Raw genomic sequence first — 26,432 nt, 5'->3', positions numbered from 1 at the left:
CGGGCAGTTTGTTGTTGCTGAATGTTTTAATGGTTCTGTCATCTGGTGGATGAATGCAAATATTTCCAACTCCGAAAGAATAAACCTTGCAAGTACGCATGTGATATGGTCTTCTACAGCGTATTATGATTAAACAGTTCCCTGTCCTTTGATGGTTCAAGGATACACGGCCACGAGAACACCGAGTGAACAGTCAGTTTGAAGGACCAGCCACGTCTTCTTCCATGTTCAGCTACATGATTGGCGACACTATTGCTTTCCTCAACCGTCTGCCATATCTTTACGGATCACCTCATATTTCAACTCACGAATCAACTTCACAAATGAACTCGCCTATCAACTCACGAGTCCGACTTCAAATGGCCGCTACAACGAACCATGTAGCCAGCGCGCACAAACCCGAGATACACTCGACGAAAATTAGCAACTGGACGCAAGAGCATCCACGTGCAAGCATCGCATCTAGGCATGCTATTGGTCAAGACGGCAATAAAAACCGATCTTCTCATTAAAGAACGACAAAAAACGCAATACAGTGATCAAGAGTGAATGAATATGCTCCAAGACGCCAGTGCTTAGCGGTGTATAACTCCGTAGATATAGTTTCCAACAGAAAGAGCCATTACAACGAAAACTCCCAGTCAAAGAAAGAAATATGAACGTGGCGTCAGAGGCCTCAAGCGTTGTTAAATGGCAAAGACGCCAGCAATTCCATACTCGCTGTCCTCTGATTCCACGACGAAGAGACAAGGAGAAAAGACTAGGAAAAGAAAAGCCGTCTCTAAAAAGCATTCCACAATATATGCCGTGGATGCGTGCATGTTCATGTCTCATCATCGTTGACTTGATATCTATCAAGTCTTCTTAGAGCTGCACAGTGAAGATTTGTACAAGCAAGAATCTGCAAGATGTGCGGCGGTCACAGCCAGAAACGCCAAAAAGCTGTAGCGCCCACCACCATCAGAGCAGTCCGCCATGCAAAGGAGCATGACGGACAGTGTGTTAGAGACCCTCCTCACCGGCCTTGCAAAGTTTTACTTCGCGCACCCATTCGGACTTGAGCACCTGCGCGGCCGTTAGGCGTCTTGTGGGATGAGGGTCTAGAACAGAGTAGATGACATTGCGACAGCGAGCCTAGTCCAACAAAATTAGTATTGTCGTGGATATCGACTGCAAGAGAAGCTTACCCTGTGAAGGGACTCAATAGGTCCGTAGCCATCTTCGTCGCGACGTCCTTCGAGATAGCGAGCGTAAAACTCGTCGTCGTCTTTCTTGGCAACGCGCCAGAGATGACGGCCAGTACGCATGGCCATGTAGATAACTCCGCAGCCCCATACGTCGACGGCGCGGGCATCGAATTCCTTGTCCGTATATTCTTCGGGTGCAATATAGGGCGCGGAGCCACAGAGACCCGAGACCATGTGGGCATCTGTCTCCCAGGCCATACGGAAGCACTCGCCGTTGCCAAAATCGGTAATCTTGAGGCCACCGCGAGTGGTAAGTAGCAGGTTCTCCGGCTTGAGATCACGGTGGGCCACGCCCATTTCATGCAGATATTCAACGCCTCGCATCATTTGCTTGAAGAAGCAGTCGGCTTCTTGGACCTCGAGCTTGCCACTAGACAGGATGAGGGTATAAAGATCACCTCCGGCACAGAATTCCATGACTTCGCAGTAGTCGCCCTTGGCATCTTTAAGCAGGTCAAGGGTGTGAATGACATTGGGATGGCGAAGCGAGGAAGAGATGCAGAACTCGGCCGTAAGACGCTTACTGTACTTTTTCTCGGTCTCTTCGGGTCGGCGACGGAACTCCTTAACGGCAAAAAGCTTCTCACCAGCGCCAAGCTTCTTGTGGGAGATGCGGACAATGCCAAAGGCGCCGCGGCCGACAATCTCCTGACACTTGCCGTATTTCTCGACGAGGGTAGTGGTCGTGGTGTTGGGGCCAAGTTTGGTGCCGTTGGCAGCGTCTTCCTTTTCCTGGCGGAGTGAGTCGACCCAATTTGAGACGAGAGAAAGATCGTGATCAGGGGTAGGCTCGGCCTTCTTTCCGATGAGGCTACGCCACATGTCAGAAAGCTTCTCTTGACGGCGACTGGACTTGAGATAGTGCTCGTGGGCGCCTTGGACATCGGGATTGGACACGAAGCGAGTGCTTCCCTCTTTGGGAGTGGTCGGTTTTACAAGGGCTTGAGCTGGCTTGTCCTTTTCGGCAGGCTTGTCGGCAGCGGCGTCCTTAGCAGGCTTGGGTGTCGAGGAGCTGTTGACGGAGGAGCCGCGAGGGCGGCCAAGGATGTCGCCGTTGCCATTGGCGGCACCACTGGCAGCGATATTGGGTGTAGCAGCCCGAGATGGTTCTTTGGAAGAGAACATGCGAGTAAAGCGACCCTTAACAGAAGACCTTTCCGAAGGCTTGCCAGAGTCACTGCCAGCGGGTGAGTGGCCTTCGGCATCCTCAGGACGGAGGCCGGGAGACTTTTTTACGCCATCAGAAGACTTGATGGAGGAAGGTTTAGAGCTCGGAGCAGAGCTAGGTTTTGATTCGGGCATCTTTTTCTCGATCTATAGAAAAAAATTCGGTTCGAGGTGTGGTTTGAGGTGAGGCGATTGCCAAATGGGCAGTGATGGGCGACTTTGGTCGTGGGCAAAGTCAATGGCCTCAAGGCTGGATCTGTCAATCGAAAAAGAGGCAGAACTTGTCGAGTCCTGAAAGCGCGAGGCTAGTATCGCAACGCGAGATACGACTGTACTGAGCGGTGAAGGGCTGTAGTCTTGTCGAAGCAGAGTCAGAGTAAAGCGGACGAGGACGCGGCGCAAGATGGACAAATCGAGAGGCCGAGAGGGAGAGAAGCGCAAGGCAGCGCAAGGCGCAGAGGACGCCGTGTCGGCGTGTCAATAGTCGTGGGCGAACAAAATAACAGCGCGTTTGACTGTCGCCACAGAACTAGCTGGTGGTGGACAGAAGATGGGGAAGGACAAACGAAGGGGAGTCGAAAGCGGGAATCGAAGGCGCTGCAGATGGTTGTAAATAGAGAATTGAGGTTGGAGATCTCGGGCGTTGGAGTGAAAACGACGAGCACAACAGAGAACTGCTGAGTATATATAAGAATAGAGAGAAAGAGAAGGGGCCCCAAAAGGTGTGAGCCAATCGAAGACGAAAAGACGAGAAAATAGAGAAGCTTTGGAGGTGAGGATTGAGGGTTTAGTAAAGGCGGGCTCTTTGAGGATGGGGGAAGAGCGGCGGCGCCAGGGAATTATTAAGAGAAGCTCGCAGGTGGCAGGTGGCAGCAGGTGGCAGCTGGTGGAGGCAGGCGGGCTGGGGGGGGCAACGGGTTGGCGCCGGCGGGGGGGGGGGGGGGGGGGGAAACAAGGATACAAGAGGATACTTGTACACGCGAGTATGGAAGGTCGGCGCTGGACTGCTGGTGATACCGAGGGGACCACAGAGACGGCGAGAGGGGTGTGGGTGGGTGCAGAGGAAAAGGAAAAATTGCAGGAATTGCTTGGTATAAGAGAAGAAATAAGAAAGACAAAAAAAGAGGGCGATGGTTCACAAGACAATTTCTGGGGCCAACCTACCTCCAAGTAAGACGGCTTGGACGGGTTGGTGGTAGCCTGGCACCTGGCAACTGGTAGGTAGACAAGGAGAGCGAGTCGCTCGCTGAAATCAGAGGCAAAGTACCTCGAGGTACCTACAGGCAGGTAGGTCGTGGGCGGCACCCGAGGGAGACTGCATTGCTCAAAAGAACTTTTGGGGCTCGAGGCCACTGGAAGAAATATCCAGTGGAAAAGCGTTCAACTCGCAGATTTGCTCTAGCGCGCCCTAAAATGTGGCAAGTCGAGGCTCACGGAGGCCCGCGGTGAGGGATTACTGGGCCAGCAGAGACAGTTTAGTGGCTGCATTGGTAAGGTAGGGCATTTTTTCGATGGCCCCTATCGTCTGTTACCGCGCGCCCTACATGTTCTCTCGTGCTGCCCCAGGTATCTCCAGCTAGATGCTGCTCGTCGTTGGTGGAGCGGCGCCGGAGCATTGCGGACCACCACAACGAAATGCTTGAGTTTTGCCGTTTCCAGCTTCTCGTTCGCTGCGCCGCTGCTCGTCATTCGTGAGTCGTCCCCTTGATTGTTCTGCAGTGCAATGCCCGAATCTGGCAAAGCTTGATCCAACGTGACGAGTAATAAAATTGGCAACCAACATGCAGGTCCTATCCGTACAAAAAAAGTCAACTACCTACCTAACTACCTGTACCGAGGGTCACCGCCGTCTGCTGTGCCTTGAACCGCCACGCCACAGCCTCTGTAAATACTGGCCCACGTCGGCTAGATGGCATATTACAGCATCCACCAAGCCCTGCGGCCACCGCTGGCCACGGGCTCCGATAGGGCAGGCACCCCGCCAGCCCGCTAACCGGCTGCAGTTAACAGCAGGCACGGCGACTTAACACAATGCAGGCAGGTACCTACATGTATTCCCAAGCAGCAGCAGTGTATGGCGGCTATGTGGTGTTTTGCTCCCGGTTACTCCAGGCCCACTGCACCACGGTCACTGCCAATTGGCATTGACCAGCAATCAGCACTGCCCCTCGCTCCCCGTGCTTCGATTGCCAAGACTCTGGCGCATCGTCAAACGCTCAGCAAACGCATGCACTGCCCTCTTCTTCTTCTCACCTTCATTCTTTCACAGACACCTTTCTATGCATGTCTCGTGTAGCCAAATCACCTACTTTCCTGAGTCGGGACAACTCTGCCCCCATCCGTGATATCGCTCCTCAACAACGCACCGGGGGCCGCATACTCGATCTGATGCTTCCACATCCTACTTTTGCCAACGTCGCATCGGGATGGAAAATCCAAGACCCAATGCTCTAAACTTGGTCTCAAGGGATGAATGCTAACTCAATCAATTTCAACTCAACCACAGAATCAAGCCGATGCTCCCTAATTCTGCCAAGTCTCTGTCGCTCGGTGCCCGCGGCTTACACCCAGAGATGGCACGCACGCGGTACGCCCACGCACCTAACGACACACTCTCATCGTGAGAAATCTGAATTGCCCAGTTCACTTCTCGTGACGTTCATGAAATCCCACATCATGGGTGCTGGATGCCATCAATCTCGGCGCCTTATGCTGAATCTCACCAGTACATCTCGCGACAACACGCACATCTCCAGGACTGATCACGCCAGTTACCCGACATACCGGCCTTGGTACGAGCAGACCACTCTCACCAGGTACTTATTATTAGCTACGATTGTCTCAACATGGCCTGCTTGCTGCGACAGATCCCTTCTCAGACATGGCCTATACCCGCTGAAAGTCCTAGACATGCAGTAAAAACCGATCTCACGCTTTATTCCTAGCTACATGCCGTCTTACACGCCGCGAAGACAGCCAAGATCAAAGTTGTGGTGTTTCACACCCGGCCAGCCGGGTCTTTCCCAGTGTTTCCACCGGTGTAGTTACCTCAATGTCTCTCGCTTCCCTGTCATGGCAGCCTCGAAGCCCTGCGCCGGCGAGTCTAGGCTCTTACAATCACTTTGGCTAAGCTGATGAGACGCTTCTGCGGACTCGATTCTCCGTTGACGCAATGCGACAATGGGGGCCCAGACTCGACTAGATCACTCGACAGCAAATTCCTCTCGGAGCAAGGACCATTGGTGTTATGTTCTCGCAGACCTCGTGATCTATCGTGGACTTATCCGTACTTCTGTTCAATACACACCTTTTTGACTTATCAACCTACACTACACGGGTGCCCGAACAAGGCCAATCACAGCCAATCGCACTAATAACACAAACAAAACGAGAGGGCTGGCGGCGCTTGCAATTGCTGCGTGTCAGTTAGCAGCCTTTCAGCGACGTCACTACGCGGGGCATGCGGCATATTTTGAGAGGGCACCACGATTCCACGAAGCATGACAACAGCCCATCCTCCACCACCCACCCATTTTCCAGGTGCTTCTCACTTCATTTCACTTCGTATTGTGCTTGGCGTACATAAGCTCTCCGACGAAGCTACCTTGGAGGGTTGCAGATTAGATCCCTCTCCCCAACATGTACACCGGTATTTGTCGCCTCGAGTCGCGATCCAGCCTGCCAGCTTGGTAACTATTGGGACCTTTGCTACGATCCCTGCACCATCCACCAATATTAAGCTGACAGCCAAAACCGAACCCCTTGTCCACCCCATCCTAATTGACTAGAGTGAAGATTTCTATTCGGCTCTGGTCAAGCAAAATTATTTATTAGGGCAAGGCTCTGTGGAGATGACGGGATGGATCCTAGATGGAGCCAAGACCAAACCCTGCCAGACCTACTGCCAGACTGGTAAACTTCGACCAGTTTCAATCAGTGAAGCGCTCGCCTCCAATTGTGAAAAACGAGGCGCTCAACTTCAGTCGTTCCAACATGTGCAGCCTGCTGGAGGCCTCGACTACCACGGAGGCCGTCACTTACCCCATTGAAAGTTACTGACCGCCTCGTGCACATATTTGACTAGCTCCAGAACGGGCTTCGCAGCAGGTCTCCTCACTGATGTTCGTTTCATCACAGCACCAGGGACAGCTAGCTGAACGCCTCCTCGTCGATCACGGGTGGCCAGAATAGCCATTTCGCTCATCCTCATTTGCGTCTATTCCTTCAACCGGTTGCACTACGCTTTGGCTCCCAACCAACTTCGCTCACAGTTTGGGTTCTTCTGCACGCTTGTTGCACTAGACTCTATCGCTGTCCGAGATCAGGCTGGAGAGCCATCTGGCATGGATGCTGTCCACTCCTGCTAGACTGTCCACCTCTGCTCTGAAGCCTTCGCATAATCAGCTAGCCTCTCTGGCGACCTACCTGCGTTCATCCCCCGCTGCCGTAGCCCGTGTCCGCATCGGCTTGTTTGCCGTCTTGGCTTGCTGCATAGCTCTATGGTAGAGGATGCACTAACTAGCAGTAGGCACTGCTGTTCAGAACGCCACCGGCCTGCTGGCTTACTGGGATGGGCTTGTCCCTCGGCATCTGCGTCTTTGCAGCATTCGCGGCTGTAATTCGGGCTGGTTCCTCCACATTCATGCAGGGCGTAGCTCTTTGGGGTTATCGAGACAGGCTCGCCGCGCCAGTCAGCATGAGGGCCAAGATTTGTGAGGCTGATTCTTGGGTTGCCTCGTGAATAAATTGACGTGTGGCGTCGTTTGCCTCATACCCGGCCACGATGAAAGTGTCGTCTACTCAAGCGCATCGCGACCTGGTCCAACCCATCTCACACTCCCGAGTTATGCACGCAAGTTCTGCACCAGAAGCTGACTACGGTTTTGTTTAAGCTTGCTCAGCCGGCCTCGCCCATCGGAACAGCCGTGCGCAAGATTGGCATAACGGCTCCGGGAAGCACCCCTTGATTGCGACTCTGTTGTCACATTTTGATCAATCATCGACACGCCTTCTCTGTCGCCCGAAGCAGGGTCTGCGTGGCATATGAGACACGTGCGTCACTGCGTGACACTGTATTACATGAGCCATTGTATGGTGTAAGCCCATTGTATCGGCGATGACAGTGACGCAGCCTGCAGACGTGGCAGCACATCGCAACGGCGCCCTTGTCGCAGGAACCTGAGTCGATGGTAAAATCAGAGAGAGATATGGCTGCATTGCTCGACTGCCTCTGTTCACTTCGTATGCTCATTATGAGCCTTAGTGTGCCAGGGCCGCTTGACCCGGTAGGTGGGTTGAGGGTCTCTCTGCTGTGCTGCAGGAGTAACGTGTTTACCTACCGCCAGTCTAAAATCGCGCAGAAATGTAAATCCTTCTTGTCGCAAAAGAACAACAGGCTTCGCCTCTCGGCCAACAAACGGAAAGAGTTAGCAGGCGGCGGAAAGCAGACGCCGAGCCTGTCTTGTCTTCCCCGCACCGTGTCAAGCGCACGCACAACACATCAGCACCCCTCATTCCGTGGCAAGGTTAGCCAAGAGCACTACGTCACTGCACGGGACAACAACAACTTGGAAACCAGGCCGAACTTTTTTGAAAAAAGAAGCACGGCACGGGGAGGATAGGGAAAGCACATCCCTGTTTCTTTTCGTGAGCAGCAGTCTGCCGTCTGCATCTGGTTGTAGGATACGGGCGCAATTTCCGGAGGTACTAGCGGACTTTCGGGGGTCCGGGAACCGGCAAACTTGCTTACACACGATGACACCAAGTTGATAGCCCGCTGCGCGAAAGCACGTAATTGGGCATGTTTGCCAACCATTTCAAGCATCCGATGCCGCCATCCCTCATTATCAGTTGCTGCCCGACATCGTCAGCACGGTCCGGCGCCGCCGCCTTTCCATTGCTGTCTACGGATACTCCCACACCCACATCACGGGGGGAAAACGTATGTTGTTGCTTCAAGCAGGTCTTGCACGACACTTGGCCGATGTGCCGCGTGAGAAAAAAGACTGGAAACAAGCAAAATATTGAAAGTCCATTCGCAGCAGGCATATATTATCGAAGCCACTGCTTTCAACTTCCGCATCGTCCAGGACACAAAATGCCAAGACCTTACTGTGGGGATTTTATTTCCGGGGTATGTCGCCAAAACATCTCTCTACTTTTATCGTCGAGTCGCGCATCAAGGCGGAGTTCTACCATCAAACGCGCAACGAGATATCCAAGCAGTCTCTCCGGCTCTCTCTCTATTGAGACATCGCAGGTGTACATGGCAGCCGAAAACACGCCATTCAAAGTCATTTGAAGCCCGTGCTTGTTTTCTCCTAACTTGAAGCCCATGTTTGCCGAAAGCCGGGAACCCTGGCCATAGTACTCCGTAGTCAATGTTTTTTTCTGCCCAACATCTCACCTCCTGACCCTCTTTGGCGACAGCAAAAGGGGATGGAGAGATGGATCCACCATCGAGGCTGCACTTTGTTTCTCCTCTCTGCCTGCACAAAGTATTTACCGACTGCGCGGCGACCGTGATGCCTGGTTGGCATGCATGCACGATGCATACGCTGCCGGACCAGGCTGGAGAGTCAGAAGAAAGAAAATCCACAAGCAACCCCTCCGCCATGCGTTTCGAATCTCGGATTCTTAGGAGACATATCTCACGCGATATTTAAGAATCAATGGAAAGCGGCGCAGCCGGCAGTGAACTTCCGGGACCGGCGGGGGAAGGCGAGCCCGGGGCTTCTAGCCGACAAATCGTTGCAAAGCGGACAAGCGGAATCAAAGCAACAAGCCCACAAATCAGACGATTTAAAATAATCTTAGTAGAATGGACATGCAGTGACAAGGAGGCGAGATCTCTCCACAATTCTACGCCAGGATAGCTCATCACGGTATACATCACGGAGGATGCAGAAAACCGCGCACATGGTGTGACCCGAATGAAAACGATGAATAAAAGACACAGGGTATCTAAGCACAGAAATGAAAGAAAAAAGCAATATGCACGAAAATAAACATCCCTGGCTTAGCTCCCGCAGGATCGGGGGTGGAGGACCCTGGGTGCCTGGACCCGTGCCAGCCTTACCCGTGGCCTCGCTGGTCATCTTCGTTGGCTAAACATCCCGGTAGGACAGGGATTCTTTTAGCACGACAGAAGAAAAAAAGAAGATACCAGATATAAACTTTGTCCTTTTGAGAACAATGGGTTGTAAAAGCCTCACCGACAATCTGGTCTGTTTGCTGTTTCATGGGCCGTTCCGATGGACGGCTCTCCGATGGCGGTAAGCAATATCAAAAAGCTTGGCCAACCAATATTTTGCTCCCCGACGCAAAAGGAAGAAAAAAAAGGGGGCCAGAAAACGGACCCCTATTTGGTGGGATTTGTTTTTCTTTTCTCAATCGACCTTGGCTGTTTCTTTTTAGCCCTGGTTGATATGGCGCAAAAAAAAAAAAAGTGTACCGCTACTTTCCACCGGCTCCCTGCCTCATGCGTGTGCAGACGCGGCTCTGGTTCGTGACAGGCCCAATGACAGCAGCGCAGGCCAGCCAGTCTGTCGAAGAAGTGGCCCCCAAAGCCACATCGGAAGGGTCAGTGCGCCGTTTTCTCGGGTGGCTGTATAAGAAAGATAAGAGAGGGCGGGAGAAAGAAAGGGGCCTGCGGCCAAGTATCGTGTCCTCAGAAAAGCTGTTTCGCTGCTTGTCTGGCAGTCACACGCTCCCGGGTGGTGCTGGCTGTTATCTGCGTGTCGCTGCCGTGAAACCAGGCGTGCCGGCGTTTCGTCGTTTGCCTTGCCCGACTCGGCACGTTTCCTTCGATTCATTCTTTGATCCACTCCTATTCTCTCAAGCCGCCTGCTTTTGCCATCGCTTCTTTTTTCGTCTCAAGACAAAGAAACGGCCTTGATAGCTGCTAGGGCCGCCATTGGCGCGGTTTGTTGCTCCGCGGCGTCGCCGTCCTTGTCCTTGGCTGATGGGCCATCGGCGGCAGCGCCACCATCCACGGCACCCTTTTCCTCTCTGCGAGTATCGTCGCTGCTGCTGTTGCTGCTACTGCTGCGGCCGGGCCCGCTGCCCTCCTTCTCCTCGGGCGCCGTGAGCGTGCTAACAACGCCGTCGCTCAGCGCCGTCGGCTTGGCGCCCTGCGGCGGGTCCGCGAGGCCCATTCTGGCGACGAGCTTGCCGAGCTTGGCCGTCGACGGCGCGGTAAAGTGCTCGTGAATGGTGGCGCGCGCCTCGCGCACCTGCTCGCGCACGGCCGTTGTGGTGTCCTCGACGATGTTTCCCAACGCCTTGAAGCGATCCGAGTCGTTGACAAACTTGGTCAGGTACATGATGGGCCGCACCGAGGGATTAGCGGCGAGACGGTCCGTGATCGCCTGCTCGTAGGCCTGATCGTAGATGTTGTAGTCGACGGCGATCGGCGAGTCGGCCACCACGTCGTCGGCCGAGTCGTCATCGAGGTAAAAAGCGTGCCGCGAGCTCGTGCCGATGCCCAGGTACAACGGCTCCTGATCGCCAATGTCTTTGGCATGGCCCTTGCCGACATCCTCATCGTTGCTCGAGCCGCTGTCGTCGCGGGTTCGGCTACTCAGCACCTCACGCCGCTGGGCGAGGAGAGCCTCAATCTCTTCGGCGCGCGCCTTTTCCTCCGCGGGGTCAAACGTGCCATCTTCAATCTTTTCCGCCACGGTGGGTCGCGTGGCCCGTCTTGAGAGCAGCGACTTGAATTTGGCAATGGCCTTGAGCACGCAAAACGCATTGTCCATCTTTCTCGTAAAAGCACGACTGATTTCCAGCTCATTAGGCGGCTCCACCTTGTGTACACAGTTTTCTTCTCTGGAAAGCAGAGTGTCTGTACCGTTCTTGGTGATCCATTCGTGTTCCTAAATACAATCAGTAGCCTCCTAGGGAGTAATAAGGGGCAGCACTCACACGAAGCTCTGCCATTGTGATGCGTTGCTCAGGGTCTTTTTCAAGGAGCCTCCTTAATAGGTCGGTAAACGCAGGATCTTCATCATCCGGGATTTTAGGCTGCTCGGTCTGAATCGCCTCGTACATTTCCAGTACACTCGCGCAATTAAAGGGAATCTTGCCGTAACGAAAACAGTACAAGCAGACACCCATGGACCAGATATCGGCGGCAGTGCCCGACACCTCGCCGTGAGAGCTGCATAGCTCCGGCGCCAGGAATGCAGGAGATCCGGCCGATTTTTTTACCTTCATGCTGTCGGGTTTCTCGAACATTTCCGAAACGCCAAAGTCGCTGACTTTGAGAGTGTCATCGGCCGCCACAAGAAGATTGTCCGGCTTGATGTCGCGATGAATGATGGATTGCGAGTGCACTAACACGTTAGCATCGCAGCTTCGGTTTCAGCAGGCTGAACCAATCTTACAGTATTCGATAGCGAGGATTAGGTCGCGAAAGTAGTAGCGGCATGTGTCGTCGCTGTACGGATCCGCGTGGTCGTCCAGTCCAACTTTCATGACGACACCCTTTTTGCACATTTCAAGAACCATGTAGAGCGAATCCTCGTTTGGGTCGTCGAGTACCTCGATGAGCTGCACAAGGTTGGGATGATCCAGCTTCTTCATAATGGCCACCTCTTCCCTAATGAGGTGTAGGGCATCCTCCTTTTCACCAGGCTGTTCTGCTCCAAGCTGCGGCGTCAAGACCTCGCCATTGCTGCGAAGGCGCAAGGGTTGCCGTCTGGGACGACCCTGGGGTCCGCGGCGTAGAATTTGGGACTGGGCACGCTTACGAAGACGCGATTTGGAGAATTCCTTGACAGCCTAGACGCAGTTAGCTTACGCGAGTCGTCATGATAAAGGTCATCCACAGTGCATGCGTACATATTCGGTGCCGAATTGGTCAGTCGCGAGATGGACAGCGCCATAGGAGCCACGGCCAACTTCTTCAATAATGGTGTACTGATTAATCTTGTGGTGGGTTCTGCCATCATCCTCATCGCTTGCGTACTCGACGCGAGCATTGAGGGTTTCCTGTACGGTCAGCGGTGAATGCATAGCTGTTGCTCTCCGACAAGTACATACTTTAATCTCGCGATGGGCACTCGGCTGCCTCTTGTGTTGCCTTAGAGGGCTCTGAAAGTTCTGCAGCCCGGGGGGATCAGAACTGCAGGAGGGGCGCCGGTCAGCGATGCCGTCGACAGCTCACTCGGACTACTCACGCGTTGGTTGGCAATACTGGTCTTCCGGGTGTCGGCGAGGACGACGAGTCCCGAGCCGTCTCATGGCTCAACGGCAGATCCGGCTCACTTTGGACGGTGCTAATGGTGGGCGCCGAGGCCATTCCCGCGACAGGCTTGTTGTCCATGTCCGCGGTAGGAGTTGCGCCTTGTCGACTATGGCAATATGCGCGCAGCGCGGGTGAAGGAATGAGTGAAAAGGAGTGTATCACCACGACAAAAGTCCCGCGCTGCGATTCGGTGGCGTGTACAACGTGCGTCAGCCGCGACCGTTTTGGCCCAGTCAGCAGTGAGGGGTTGCAGGTAGAGCCGCTATCGCCAGCTGGAAAGAGAGTGCGGGGTGAAGCAGAAAGGCGCCCTCATCGATACGAGGTGAGCGCCAAGGAAAAGAAGGGTTCTCGTCGACGAGCAGAGAAAAGACGTTGAACCGTTAATTCTTGTCGTGGGATGGGTTTCTGCACTGGCATCTAGATGCATTCGAGGGGTCTAGTCAGGCAAACTACGCACCTAATAAGTTAGTTAGGCACAAACTAGTTTAAAAAGTTAATTGGTTAGCACGCATGCAGCACGCAGGCAAGCAGGCACACAAGCACACAATGGGCTGACTGGCGCGACTTTGTTGTGTGGGTGGAGAGTCATTCGCTTCCTCGGCGCCGCGTACCGGGGTAGCAAATTGCATCGAGATTTTGCCACTGGGCGCTTGTTGGCGAGATGCTTCTTGGGCAATGAAAATTTTTTCTACAACCAAAGGTGTGAAGATGAGACTTTGTTTGTCGCGTTCAAGAGCCGCATTTACTGATGATGCGCTACACGGATACCCTGTAATTGACAGTACGCATGTAACGGTACAGCTATATAAGCCTTAGTTGGATTCCTGGTTAATGCTCGCACTGAGATTAATGCCTAGTCTTTTGCCAGTTGGCGTGACGGCACAGGAACCGTTACAACGCAATCATAAGGGTATATGGAATCTGCCAAACGTTCTTCAGAGAAAAAGGCCAATCAAAGAAAAACAAAATACAATAAAAAGAATTAGGCAAACACATGCCGATATATAGAACCAATTCAGGGTGCTATCAATATTCATTTACCAAGCCCGATAATGGCCAGATAGATCAGCTTTCGACAAGCAAACTTGTCGCTTGATTTCGCCCCCAATCCGGAGAACAAGTATCGAAAAGTAACAACCATCGGCTTTAGAATTTTCCTCGCTGTTCTCTATGTCAACCATAAAAATACCGCTTTCTTGATCAACTAAATACAAAGGCACAGATACGGGGTCTGATCTGCCCCTCCATCTTCTCCGCCACCTGTTGTTGTGCAATGCCATCAGGGACGCCCCACAGTTACCTAGCTCGGCCAGCAGCCAACTTGTCACCACAAGATGCTACTCGAGCTCCGGCATGCGACCACTCTCTATCCTTCATCACGAATCAACAACTAGCCATTGCATTTGCGCTTGGCTCTTCAGTTTTCACGAGCAGTATCTAGAAACGATAATCCGACTCACACAACCTCGAACGAAACCCTTCTACCGCCGCGCCCGCTTGGCGCCCCCCTACTCCTCTCTCCCCACCATCATGACCGTCTACTCCTTCTACATCTTTGACCGCCACAGTATGCAAACTCTACTCCCGCCGCCGCCGCCATCCCTCAAACACCTCGCCGCGCACGGCTAACATTACAAACCTCTTTTTTTTCTCTCTCTCTCTTCCCAGCCGAATGCATATACTCCAAGTCATGGCTCCCCGCCTCCTCCAAGCGCCCTGATTCCAGCACCGGAGGCCCTGCGTCGTCGACGACGACGACAACGACAGTCGCCGCCCCCACCGTCTTCGCGCCGGCGCATGCCCCCTCCTCAGACGACGCCAAGCTCATCTTTGGCACCGTGTTTTCGCTGCGCAACATGGCTCGCAAGCTCGGCGGCGACGACGACGCCTTCATCAGCTACCGCACAGGGCAGTACAAGCTGCACTTTTACGAGACGCCCGCCAACCTGCGATTTGTCCTCCTGAGCGACACGGCGTCGGCGAGCATGCGCAACGTCCTGCATCAAATATACATTAACCTCTGGGTCGAATACGGTTCGTTGTCTGTGGGCTCGCGCAGGTGGGGAGAAGTTGGTGTGTTTGCTAATCATGAATGCCCGTGTGTAGTGGTCAAGAATCCTCTGGCGCCGGTAGAGCACAAGGGCGGTGACGGGGTACAAAATGAGCTGTTTGAGCTGGGGTTGGACCAATTCATTCGCGGGTTAATGTGAGCATTTGGTTCAAAGGTGTGAATGTGTTCATGCCGCCTTGTTGCTGCCAGGATGCTCAAACACACGTGGGCTGTTGAACCGCTTCAGACACGACATATCATGTCTGCCTGGAAGCATACTGCAAAGGCCGCGGCCATAAAATAAGATAAGTGAATGGTCAGATGGTTGTCTGCGGGGTAGCTTTCCAAAGCAAAACGACTTGGTAGCCAATGGCCTGATACATTGTCATAATACGCTCTATGACAGACCAACTTCACGTCGAAGTTGGACTCTGCAGGCTCGACAAGTTGTCTTGCAGGCACGTAATTGACGTCCTTTGCATCTAAAGGAGCAAACAAGCCATGATTTGACGCAAAGCTTATTTAGCCTAATGGAAGCGATTCTCTCCGAATTCTGCAGGAGCATTTGATACAAATTAAGGAAGCGCGCATGTGCTCGTCTGCTCTTCATCCCCCGTAACTTGGCCGTTTTCGCTTTCTCGCGGTTGCCGTGCCACAAAGCCATGGTGGTGATTGCAAGGAGCGCCCGCAGAGGTGCCATGTTCTATGCCTCAGATTTGCCACACGATTTGATATGTCATATACTATTTAGCCAGTTCTGGCCCTGTATACGCAGAGAAGATGAATGAGATGGAGAAAATAGGCAGTTTGACCAACTCATTAAATAATTAGTAATACTGTTACTGAACTAGTCGCTGAAACACAGCACCAAAGAACAAAGAAGAAATAACCACAGCGGTTCGGGCCGGTTCGGTCCTCCAGGGATGGAGGGGGTATTTTGACCCTAACAATTCCACACTCGAGAATCACAGTTGTCCAAAGTCTAGCTATACTCGAGCTCAATTTCGAAATTTCATGTACAACTCGCACGCACCCTCTACCGGTCGTAGATGACCTCCTGGACGCGAGGGTACAGACGGACCATCTCCTGATACAGCTCAGGGTGGTCGCGGACCATGACCTGCGGATCCCAGCCGGCAGCAACAAAGATGGTCTCGATACCACTGGAGATGGGCGTCGTGAAAATGTTGGCAATTTGAAAGCCAATGAGGAAAGAAAAGGCCAAGACCACGGGCGTATAGCCTCCTCCCCTGTTGTAGGCTGGGTTGGTGACTTGGAGGTAAATGTATGCCAGCAGAGCGCAAGCATAACCGACAAACAGAGCGCCAAAAGATAAGACGGGACCAATGAGACATTCCTGCAAAGGGCATTAGTCAATTAGGCAGAGGGAGGCTGTGGGAAAGAATAGGCTTACGTTGACGAGGGCATCAATGCCACGATCCTTGATCATCTTCCATGTGTCCTTGGCTGCCGCGATATACTTCTTTCCGTACAAGGCGATATGAGCGTAAGCATATCTGTTGACGAATTCCACCGCCCACTCTATAATGCCGATAAGGCACTCGAGGATACAGAAGAAGGCCATGCCGACCATGCCACCAACGCCGCCGTCTTGGGCAGACTGCTGCCTAGCGACGGAGCACAATTGGCGGAGGAATTGAATGATGGCAATAATCAGACTGCCGAATGCAATAGAACCAAAGCTGTAGGTGAGAGCACGCTTCGCAGAGCTGCGCGTGGCGTCCTTGGGGAAGTTGTGGACAGCAAAGTACCAAGCGCCGTAGACGCCGCAAATGATTGTATGAATGGTATTTTTGAGCCACTCGGTGATCCAATACATGGCGAAGGTGATGAAGACAATCAAGCCAATGACAGTGCCCTTACCACAGTTGCTACCGTCGGGGCCGCAGTGAGGATTATTCGGCGAGGGTTGCCAACGAACATAGACACCAACCATGGTGGCAGAAAACCAGGCGGCGAGAGCAGTAGCTAAAAGGCCGCCAACGAGGCTGACAATGTACACATGACCATACCTCTTGCTGACGTCGATGCTGGTGCGAAGCATGAGAGCCGAAAAGGGGATTCGAGGAATCCACGTCCAAAAAGCAAAGGCGGTAAAGACGGCAAAGATGAGAAAAACGATGCCAGCGGACCAGTACTTCTTGTACAGATAGTAAATAGCTGTACCAAAGGCAAAGACCAAGTTGAGAATGCCAGTCACCCAGATAAAGGCCTTGGGAAATGTGCGCGCAAGGCCGAGATAGGCAATCGAGAGAACAAATGCAGAACCGAGAGCGCAGGCGAAGAGGATCAGGGTGTTGGAGTTGATTGAGAAGGTATTGTCATCATAGATGCCGTTGCCGGGTCGGCCAGTAGTGTAGCCGCGCAGGGCAATGACGGAGACGGCGACGTAACCGGCGAATACAAGAAGAAGCTGGATGTCGGGTCAATGTTAGTATTCAGATGCCAAGGTGTATCTCCCTGTACCAATTGCCAGGGATGCTATGTGAATGGGTTGACAGCGAGGAGGACGTACGAGGATACCGGCCCACAAGTCGTTGTACTTGGGTTTTTCGATCTTGAAAGCTTGATCAAAGCCGTACTTTTCATCATTTGCTTGAGGCGGATTGTAGCTGTAGGCTGGAGGTGGTCCGTAGTTGTAGCCGCCATGATCGTAGCCTCCGTTATTCTGCTGTGGTGGAGGCGGCTGCTGCTGCTGTTGTTGCCACTGTCCCTGGTTGTATTGCTGCTGATTGTATTGAGGCTGGCCATACTGCTGCTGTCCGTATTGCTGCTGTCCGTACTGCTGCTGTCCGTACTGCTGTTCTCCATTGTACTGCTGAGGCGGCGCGCCGCCATAATATTTGTCACCCATGGCTGCTGGGGTTGGAGTTGTTGTTCGTCGCTAGCAGAAGCAGGGGGGGAAGGCGCGTGGTGGCTGTGCCTGGAAATAATCAATCGGAGCGAGGCTCGTGAGCGCCAGGCGGAGATAAGAGCGCCCAGAGGGAAAATCACTAGAATGAATGGTGGAAAAAAGGAAAGAATGGCAGCTCTGCAATGAAAGGATAAAGAGGGAAAGTTAAGAGATGCGAGCGCGGGGAGGTAGGTACAGTGAATGCTCGGCGAAAAAAGGGAAGAGGCGGTGCTGGAATGCCAAGTCCCCCAAGAACAGCAGCACGAATTGGCTTGTTGCTGGGCGGGCAGCGGGACAATCAGCTGCTAATGCCAGGATTAGCGTCACCAGAAACCTCACGCGTCGGGCCTCTGAATATTAGCTTGGCGTGCATTTATTTGCCCCTCTGTCTTTTTGAGACTTTTTTTTCCCTCTTCAGCATGGGAGGCGGTTCCCTCCCTGTCCCTCTAGCCCTCTTTTCTTGCCAAAGCTTTCTTGCTCGAGTTGCCGGAACCGACCTGATGAAGGAAATCAACAAGTGCGCAGGCTGCTTTCACTGGCTGCTTGCCTTTCGTAGCTCTGGTCTAGCTTCCGAGCTAACAATAAAAAAAGAGGCCCAGAGGTGGGCGTCATCGGCCTAAACAGGCGTTGCAGCAGGGCCAGCCTATACGTAAAGCCTTGACCTCGAGCGCCGTGTGGGCCGCTGCGATGCATTGCCGGGCTCCGGAAATTGGCTGGTCGTGGTGAGGTCATACAGGTACCAATTTTCAGCTGTGGTTGTTGTTGTCTTGCTGTCTCGATCGATGCGCGCGGTTGGGCTTTGCTTGATCATCGCAAAGTGGCTTCACGCTGATCGATCTCACGTGGCTTCCCATTCTCTCGAGTTACCTACTTTATTTTGAGAACAAGGAACTGATTTCTTTTTAATGAATTTCTTTCGGCACGATAGTTACCTACCTACGCATTGCCGCTTGGTTCGGCCAATGCCTTGCACAGGCCTTTCATGTAGTTCCCCGATGGTCATGTCTCAGCTGTGGGCTGCTCCACTGCCGCCCAGCTGCCTTGTCGCGACAGCGCATGTTTATACTTTGTTGGTGACGTCTCAGGCCCATTGCCAGTCGCACGGTTGCGCGGTGAAGATCTTCAAACATCTAGCGGCATCTCTGTCGTATCGAAATAAGGCGGAAGACGGATGACGGCAAAAAAATGAAAAAGACCCAATTGGGATGAATTCGTGATGAGCTTGGGCTGTACCTTTTCCCCCTGATCGCCCCAGCCAGCAAATGGTATCCAATGGGGCCACCATTCACGTAAGCAGATTGCGTCTTGCCAGTCTACCCTGCTTCACGATTACTCATTCGTCGAGGCCCAGGAAAACTAAACACTGACAAGTGTCAAATTGACCGCCAAGCCGCATGGATCATGATTATTTGCTCTCAGAGTTTGACCGGCTCGTCAGCGAGGGCGTGGTCTTGTATGACGACAAACAGACCATCCTGCACCAACAGGACGGTGGCTTAACTGTACGCTGGCCGCATTCCAAGCCTCGATACTTGCCTGTGTGTGTACTAGATTGACGCTTTGTAGTTCCAATTCGTTCTCACGAGCGCCCTTAACAAGAAGCCGACCGCTGCTACGGCGGGCGAGCAATCCAAAGAGCTCGTCGAAAAGAGCGTACGCCCGGGAAGCGACATTGACACGAATGGCTATGAGATTGGCCACGTCGGGAGCTCCCACGTTCTAGTCGCCAACAAATTCTGCTACGCGCGGCCGCATTACTTGCTGCTGACCGAGGACGGCTATGCGCGGCAGTATGAACCGCTCAACAGGTCGGATCTCGCTGCGGCCTGGGCCCTGCTCTCTAGCCGTGGCAATGACAAGCTTTCCTTGTTTTTCAACTGCGGCAACGGAGCGGGATACAGCCGGCTGCATAAGCACATGCAATTGATACCGACCCCTCGCAATACATTTGCATCATTTCTGGATTCGGCAAATGGCGCAGAGCCAGACGTTCCCTTTCAATGGTTTTATCAGCGGTTTTCGGATCCTACCGTGACATCTGTCGGGACTGTTGTCGATACCTACCAAAAGTTGCTGAGAAAAGCAATCAAAGCTATTGAAACGTGCCAGGGACACGAGACTGATAACTTTCCAGGAGCTGTTTGCTCACACAACGTCATTATGACTACCAGATGGATCCTTGTGATTCCGCGTCGCAGACCCTCTGTGCGTGCTGAATCTGGAGCGAATGCCATGGGGATGCTAGGATACATAGCTGTGTCATCGAAAGCTGATATTGACAACTGGACAGATCAAGGGCTGTGCAAGTTGCTCCGTCAGTTGGGTGTGCCAAAGTGACAGTCTCCCTTTGGCGAGCTGTGACGAGTTATAGAGAGACACGTCAGGAAAACCCCTAATTACGGGGGGCTATGTACTGGAATTAGATCTATAGATTACATTAGAAATAGAGCCATATTAATATAAAAACGAGACAATACGAGCTCGGCTTGGGTATAAATTCAGTCATCTATTTATGCTATGGCCCGCCATTGTTGTATCTTCCTATGAGATATGGACACTATTTATCGAGGCCATGTCCAGAGACCTCGCAAGGACGCTATACTGCATAGAATCGAGGGTTGATTCTGTCTTGGGGCACAACTGTTCCGTTGAGAAAGACTGTACCATTCTTCAAAACTGGAACGCGGCCGAGGTGAGTGCCATTGGCAGGATGGTTGACAACTGTACCATTCTCGTAAATGATGCCATTCCACTTGGAAACAGTCTGCTTTGGCTTGAAATTGGGGTTTATGCTAAACATGAATCCCTTTTCGTCGGGTAGAAGCGGCGATCGCTGCTTGCTGATGCCGCAGTTTTCGCTAATCATGTACAGGTTCATCCCAACGGCCAGGGTGTACATTTCGGCGCTGAGCTGATCCCAGTTGTGGCGGCCGTCGACAACGACGCCAATGTAATCAACCAGCGCAACAGTCGGAAAGGCCTCGGGGCTCATGTTGTTCAGGCCCATCCAGTAAAGCGCAGGGTTCGTAGGCTGAATCGCCAGCTGCTCAATGGTGAGCGCCGTCGTCGTAAACGGGTCGGCGCTGATGATCCACTGGCCGATGAGGAACTGATCATTGTTGAAGTCTCCGGATCGGCTGACCGTTTTCCACTTGGCCGTCTGATCATTGGCAACCTTTGCGGTGTCGGGCAAGTTGGACCAATTGTCCCAAACATCCAGCATTTCCGTCCGGTAAATACCGTCCCCAATCGAGTCGTGAGGAACGTCGTCTTTCAGGTTATCAGTGTTGAGCAAAAACAGAACGCAGCCGTTCCCTCCGTTCTGGTCCATAAAGTAGGACGCCTTTTGCTTATTGAACTTGGTGTTCATGTCCAGATTGCCGCAGCGGTTGTTGACACCCTTGAGCTTGCCAAAAAACTCGTTGACCATGTCAGCAGTCCAGTAGATGGGCCCAAAGCTCGGAATGTTGCGGATGCCGACGAGGTACCGAACACGGAAAATGACAATTTCGCCGGGATTTTCTGCAGTGAATTGATTGACTTCTCGAATAACTTCGTCGAGAGCCTCTCCAGAGTTGCCGATGGCGACATCGGCAACTTCATTGTTGACGTGGAGTATCCAGTAGCCATACTGTCCGGTGTTTGTTGAATTATGGATCGTTCCCACACGAAGGTCAAAAAGACGCGAACCAGCGCGCAGCTGATTGTAGATTGTGATGCCTTGAGTCTGCGTGTTGGTCGAAGAGCCAAGGGAGGCTAGATTGCCGCTGATTCGGCTCATCCCCGCGTCGTGCGAACCAGGAAGGAACAAATGCTGGACCTGTCGATCTTTGATGACATCGTAAATGCCCTTCATCCAGTTTCCGGGACCATGGCGGAGGGATGCTGTGAAGCCATACGATTCGCTGCCAGTGATTACGAGCGTGACTGAAGACTCCTTGCCGGGATCAGAGTATTCGCGCTGGCCAAGGCCCATGCCACTCAGATCAAAAACGGTCCGGCGGGGGTAGTCGTCAGGGATATGAGTGGTTTTGCGAACCATGAACCTCTTGTTAGTTCCCTGAATGGTATAATACACCTCGCCATTGTCGTCGACGTGGTTTTTGCCCGGCTTCGAGGTATACTTGGCCACGTTTTGGCGGGAACGGCCCTGGGGAATATCATCCCAATCAAAAATGTCCATCTGGTACGAGTGGGTGGCGCCTTTGTCCAAGACAAAGCGATGAGGGGTGAGGTTGACGATGGTGACGTACTGCTTGGCTGGGAAGCCAACCTTGCCAAAGGGAATGAGGGACCATGGTTGGTAGCTACCGGCTCGGGGCACTTCGTTACTGTAGGTTCTGTCTTCTGCCCGGCAGCTGCTGTCTCTGGGAGAAAGACTCTGCTGTGCGTTGACGAGGGTGAAGTTGCAGAGGCTGGCGACGAGCGCCAATAGCGCAAAGTGTCTCATGGTGATGGTATGCCCCGAGATTGAATCTGCAACTGACTAGAAGCAGCAAAGCCGCAAAACAAGAACAGAGAGTATTCTTGAGCTGTATATATAGCTATACAGCTCAGATTCTGTACGCATCACATGGCCAAAGAATAGTAATTTTCCCTTTTTGCGGCAAAGTGCGCAGCACTTATAAGACAGACGGCCAAGCAACAAAATCATGGGGCTGACACCACCCCATGAACGAGAGAAATGGTTCTTCCCAGCCATGATCGACCACCACGCACCGGCATGCAGCCAGCGGCCGGCGCCTGTGCGGTGCGCCATTGCAACGACGGGGTTCACTCAACCCTGCAGGTTCATGGCGTTGATTTTGCGGGCAGCTGCTAATGTCAGGGGTGCGGTCAGCGTCGATTTTCGGTCGGGACGCTTCCTTGGAGCGTGACTGGTTGGACGGACACTATGTAACGCTAGTTTAAAAAAATGGGCAAAGACTTGCCCACCTGAATATCCCATCATGGGCGGGCCTTGCGGACGGGCAAAGCATCAAGTGACGCCGAGTAGGGCCCGTCAGACGACAAAATCATCATGTTTGGTCTCTGCGCGCCGAACTGGCTGGGGGAGGGTGCAAGATGTCGTGGTATTCCCGTGGAGGCATGTTGCAGTACTGAGGAAGCTGACGGATTCTCAACTAGAACTAACAGCGTCAAAGTAGGAATAGGTCGAAGCTGCTAATAATAAAAAAGTAGAGATGCGAAGTCACCATGGCGGAGTAACTTGAGCAGATCATCAGCAGCCTCGGCCTCGGTTTACCTCCCTTGCTAAACAGTTGACAGGGGGGTTTTCAGCCAGCAGAGCCATTTTCCCCATCCAAGCTGCAAGTCGATCCTTTTCTGCATGCACTTTTCCAACTCATGCATCTATCTCATAATCAGTTATCAGTAATACCTTCTTCTTTCGACCTGCAGCCGTAGTTGGGCCTCCCCCGCACGGTGGCGCACCATCCAAGCGACCAATCTCCGAAGAGAACCGTTCCCCCTTCCCGTCCTGGCAAGGCCCGTTGTGGGCTGAACTCTACAGTCTACAGTTTGTCCGTGCATGCTGCGCGCCTTATTGGTCCGGCCGGGGCACGGGTTCGGGCTCGCGTATCGAAAGGAGGCAAACTCGTCCCCTCCTGGCGCTGAAAAAGAAGAAGTAAAAAGTGAGACGCGCAGGGAGAAGGCCTTGGCCTGAACATGTAGAGATGTCTCACGTCGTCAAAAAAAAAAAAAAAAAAAAAAAAAGAAAGAGAGACAACAAGGCCAACACGAACACGAACGGAGCTTTGCGGCGCGTTCCGCTGACCCCATCCCTGTCACGCAGCTGGTATCTATTTACTGACAAGACTGAGTAACATGCTGGTAATATTGGGCGTGCCGTTGCTCGCAAGCCACTCCCGGTCGCACATGGCACGCTAACATGTGATGGGTTGGGTGAACGAGTCAGCATGAATATACTAATTACGTAGACGGCTGTCTATCATTTTTGTAGCAGGCATGATCAACAAGTTAGATAGCCAAGGCATCTTTGCCCGTTTTTTTGTGCAAACCGATAATGCCAACTTGGAAAGGTTCCTGAATGGCTTGGCGCCGGTGCACTTTAGTCCGCTCACTGATTAACTAACTAAAAAGGTGACTACATAGGAAAGAGCAAATGCTGATAACCTTAGATAACAGCAACGGGGTTACTTCAAGTTTATATTTCTATTTCGGGTACTTGTTGGCTTTTCGAAACATGTCGCGCAGCCTGTCAGATACTTCAACTCATCTCATTGTCCCGCCACATTACTAGGGACAGTGCGACGATAACGGCGGCCCAGTGCTTTGCTCATGGGATCTTGCTTGAAAGGCTGAATGAAACATGTCGGCCGAGAAAACTTTCGAAAAAAAAAAAAAAAAAAAAAAAAAAAAAGGTTAACCGTAATAACCTGTGTCATGGCCCGTGATGAAATAAATGATTGATAATCAGATGGCCATGGCCCCCATTTCCTACATTGCGTCAGTCACTTGACCCTTTTGTCTATAAAAAAGAGGCCATTGTACTCACAATTCCATTTCCTCTGGGTCGTGTGGGCCAGTAAACACTATTCTCAGCTCGTTTTATTCTGCAGCAGTTCATCGCCGAGACGTGTTTCTGATTATCTTTAGGAATTCCTTCCAGTTCCCATGGCCAGAACCACACACCACCAGTGAGTGTGTTTTGTCTAAAAACTTGTTGTGCAGACAAACAGAGGCTGCTTAGGTAAATTTTGATCTGATAAATTTTTTACAAATTCTATTCAGAGCTTACTATCGAATTGAGATGTTGCGTCTGCAAGTTCTTTTTTCTGACCCGCCAGTTCTTGGACTGTCCTTGCAAATGCAGCCTCCACGTCATGTTCCGATAGCCAAGTAAGATCTGGTCTATTCTTCAATCGCGCAATGAGAGCCTCGTCTTCTGCCTCTGCGGAAGCATGACTCGACTGATTCTTAGCCAGCGCGCCGTGGACAATATCCAGCAGCTTCGAGGCGTGCGGTTGTCTCGTCCTATCATACAGCGTCAACGCATGCTGCACCTCTCCCAGCTGCAGAACCGTGCCCGCTGCTTTCGACTCGGAAACATGTCGTAGGGCGAGACCGAGCGCGAGCGCATCATCCAGTGCCAAAGACCCTCCGGCGGCAAATGCGCCGCCGTGGGTGTGCGCCGCGTCCCCGAGGAGGGCAACACGGGGCGCAGGCAGCCAGGTGGACAGGGCAGATCCGGCGTAGTTGGGAAACAGTCGTACGGTTGGCGTCAGCTCGGCGAGGCGCTTGACTACCGGATTCCAGTCCTTGTACTTTTCTCTAAAGTACGCGACGTTGCCAGTCTGGTTCCAGGTGATTGCCTTGTCTAGCTCCTCGCCGCTTCGAGAGTCTTGATACGCACCGACTGTAGTATATTGGCCCTTGCCAAGCCTGGAGGCAAAGAAAGAATCGCTGGGTCCCCACTGCAACTGATTAGTTTACGAAAAAAAAAGATATAGAAAAAAAAATCGACATGGCGTTGCATGAGACGTACCCAGTGAACGGCGTCGAGTGGCAAGTCGGGTATTTTGCCCTCGACCAAGGATGCATCAAAGGTTGACCGTACAAAAACCTTGCCGGTAAACTTTAAATGATAGTCTGGGAGTAGAGACTGCCTGACTCTCTAGAATTACGTGAGAAACTGATATTCAACGGGGGGTGGTACATGATGATTTGTAACAAACCGATCGGATGCCATCAACGGCAATTAGAAGGTCGCCGTGGGCCTCGGTGCCGTCAGAGAAGAACAAGACGGCTTCTTTTTCGCTAGCCTCGGCGCGTACAATGCTCTTGTTGAGGTGAATCGAGGATCTGGGAACGTGGGCGAGGAGCGCAGCGTGCAGATGGCCGCGATGAAACCTTGTCGTCTGGTGGCGGCCATCAGGGACATTGGTGTGAGTGTCGACGGAAACAACTTGATTCGACTTCCAGTGCCTGAAATGTATTAGTAAATTTGTCCAGATAAGCATGGCGTGCCTATCCCGTTTATTATTACCGGAAAATTTGAGGTATTCCGCTTGGGCCTCTGAAGCCAAGATGGTCGCTCAGGGCCTCGTGTACACCTAGGCGCTCTAGTGTTCGCATGCCCTATAGGTCACCAGGTTTTAAAAATTCTTGCTCTTTTTTTTTATCATCTTCATCAGAAAGTAAAAGGGGAGAATGCGCACATTTGGGCTAAGGGCGATACTTGCGCCAATCTCTACGAGTTCTGGAGCTTGCTCGTAGATTTGAATATCGAGCTTCGATAAACCAGAGACGCGAGCGAGTGAGATGGCTGTCGCCAAGCCACCTATACCGGCGCCAGCAATCAAAACACGAAACGATTGTTTATTTTCTGCCATCTTTTCTCGTAAAGAGGCGAACGGATAATTGGGATTGAATGTTGCAGAGTAGAAAAGGCTCCGAGTAACTGTACGTTGTCGATAAGGCTTGGGAAGAAAAAGGCGGGATACTACCTTGTTAGCTCATCGGATAGCCCCTCACATTGGCGTCGAGTTACAAGTAAAAAAAAAGAAGAAAATGAAATGTGCCAAAATTCCAAACGTCAGGTTCGAATTCACTCTCATGGCATTTGGCCGCTGATGTCCGATTTTTAATTGCCGGCGCCTGTTATCAAGAAAGTGACCCATTCTCATACCCATTTTGTAAGCAGATCTCCCATCACGTCAACGCCTTTTGTATGGCGTGAGGCTGCTGGCGGCATACGTCTCACGAGTACAGCCACTCTGCGAATGTATTAAATTGACATCTCGACAGAGAATAATGTGCCGATGGCTGATGATTGTCTCCGCC

General features: G+C 52.4%; 7 protein-coding genes across 7 annotated transcripts; 2 read left to right on the top strand and 5 right to left on the bottom strand.

Annotated features, from left to right (window-relative positions):
• Nucleotides 1-1,002: 1,002 nt before the first annotated feature.
• BBA_04071 (serine/threonine-protein kinase hal4) lies at nucleotides 1,003-2,549 on the bottom strand (the record flags this gene model as incomplete). Its single annotated transcript, XM_008599168.1, has 2 exons — nucleotides 1,003-1,134; nucleotides 1,188-2,549. 2 exons carry the CDS (start codon nucleotides 2,547-2,549, stop codon nucleotides 1,003-1,005), a joined length of 1,494 nt encoding a protein of 497 aa, XP_008597390.1.
• A 7,739-nt stretch (nucleotides 2,550-10,288) lies between these two features.
• Nucleotides 10,289-12,741, bottom strand: BBA_04070 (calcium/calmodulin dependent protein kinase C, putative; the record flags this gene model as incomplete). Its single annotated transcript, XM_008599167.1, has 6 exons — nucleotides 10,289-11,290; nucleotides 11,340-11,749; nucleotides 11,801-12,197; nucleotides 12,258-12,407; nucleotides 12,459-12,540; nucleotides 12,596-12,741. 6 exons carry the CDS (start codon nucleotides 12,739-12,741, stop codon nucleotides 10,289-10,291), a joined length of 2,187 nt encoding a protein of 728 aa, XP_008597389.1.
• Nucleotides 12,742-14,193: 1,452 nt separating this feature from the next.
• BBA_04069 (sybindin-like family protein) lies at nucleotides 14,194-14,873 on the top strand (the record flags this gene model as incomplete). Its single annotated transcript, XM_008599166.1, has 3 exons — nucleotides 14,194-14,230; nucleotides 14,332-14,697; nucleotides 14,770-14,873. 3 exons carry the CDS (start codon nucleotides 14,194-14,196, stop codon nucleotides 14,871-14,873), a joined length of 507 nt encoding a protein of 168 aa, XP_008597388.1.
• Nucleotides 14,874-15,749: 876 nt separating this feature from the next.
• Nucleotides 15,750-17,588, bottom strand: BBA_04068 (Choline transporter; the record flags this gene model as incomplete). Its single annotated transcript, XM_008599165.1, has 3 exons — nucleotides 15,750-16,070; nucleotides 16,128-17,147; nucleotides 17,250-17,588. 3 exons carry the CDS (start codon nucleotides 17,586-17,588, stop codon nucleotides 15,750-15,752), a joined length of 1,680 nt encoding a protein of 559 aa, XP_008597387.1.
• Nucleotides 17,589-19,021: 1,433 nt separating this feature from the next.
• BBA_04067 (ATP adenylyltransferase) lies at nucleotides 19,022-19,964 on the top strand (the record flags this gene model as incomplete). The annotated part of the gene is made up of 2 exons (XM_008599164.1): nucleotides 19,022-19,129; nucleotides 19,194-19,964. 2 exons carry the CDS (start codon nucleotides 19,022-19,024, stop codon nucleotides 19,962-19,964), a joined length of 879 nt encoding a protein of 292 aa, XP_008597386.1.
• A 259-nt stretch (nucleotides 19,965-20,223) lies between these two features.
• Nucleotides 20,224-22,077, bottom strand: BBA_04066 (PLC-like phosphodiesterase; the record flags this gene model as incomplete). Its single annotated transcript, XM_008599163.1, has 1 exon — nucleotides 20,224-22,077. One exon carries the CDS (start codon nucleotides 22,075-22,077, stop codon nucleotides 20,224-20,226), a length of 1,854 nt encoding a protein of 617 aa, XP_008597385.1.
• Nucleotides 22,078-24,301: 2,224 nt separating this feature from the next.
• Nucleotides 24,302-26,281, bottom strand: BBA_04065 (monooxygenase-like protein; the record flags this gene model as incomplete). Its single annotated transcript, XM_008599162.1, has 7 exons — nucleotides 24,302-24,351; nucleotides 24,388-25,063; nucleotides 25,135-25,263; nucleotides 25,325-25,574; nucleotides 25,636-25,727; nucleotides 25,808-25,929; nucleotides 26,278-26,281. The coding sequence occupies 7 exons, from the start codon at nucleotides 26,279-26,281 to the stop codon at nucleotides 24,302-24,304; spliced, it is 1,323 nt and encodes a 440-aa protein (XP_008597384.1).
• Nucleotides 26,282-26,432: the final 151 nt, after the last annotated feature.

This window comes from Beauveria bassiana (assembly GCF_000280675.1).
Source record: "Beauveria bassiana ARSEF 2860 unplaced genomic scaffold BBA_S00009, whole genome shotgun sequence".
NCBI classification, from domain to species: Eukaryota; Fungi; Ascomycota; class Sordariomycetes; order Hypocreales; family Cordycipitaceae; genus Beauveria; species Beauveria bassiana.
Note: the sequence above shows the minus strand (reverse complement) of the source record. Positions and strands in the feature narration are given on the sequence as shown.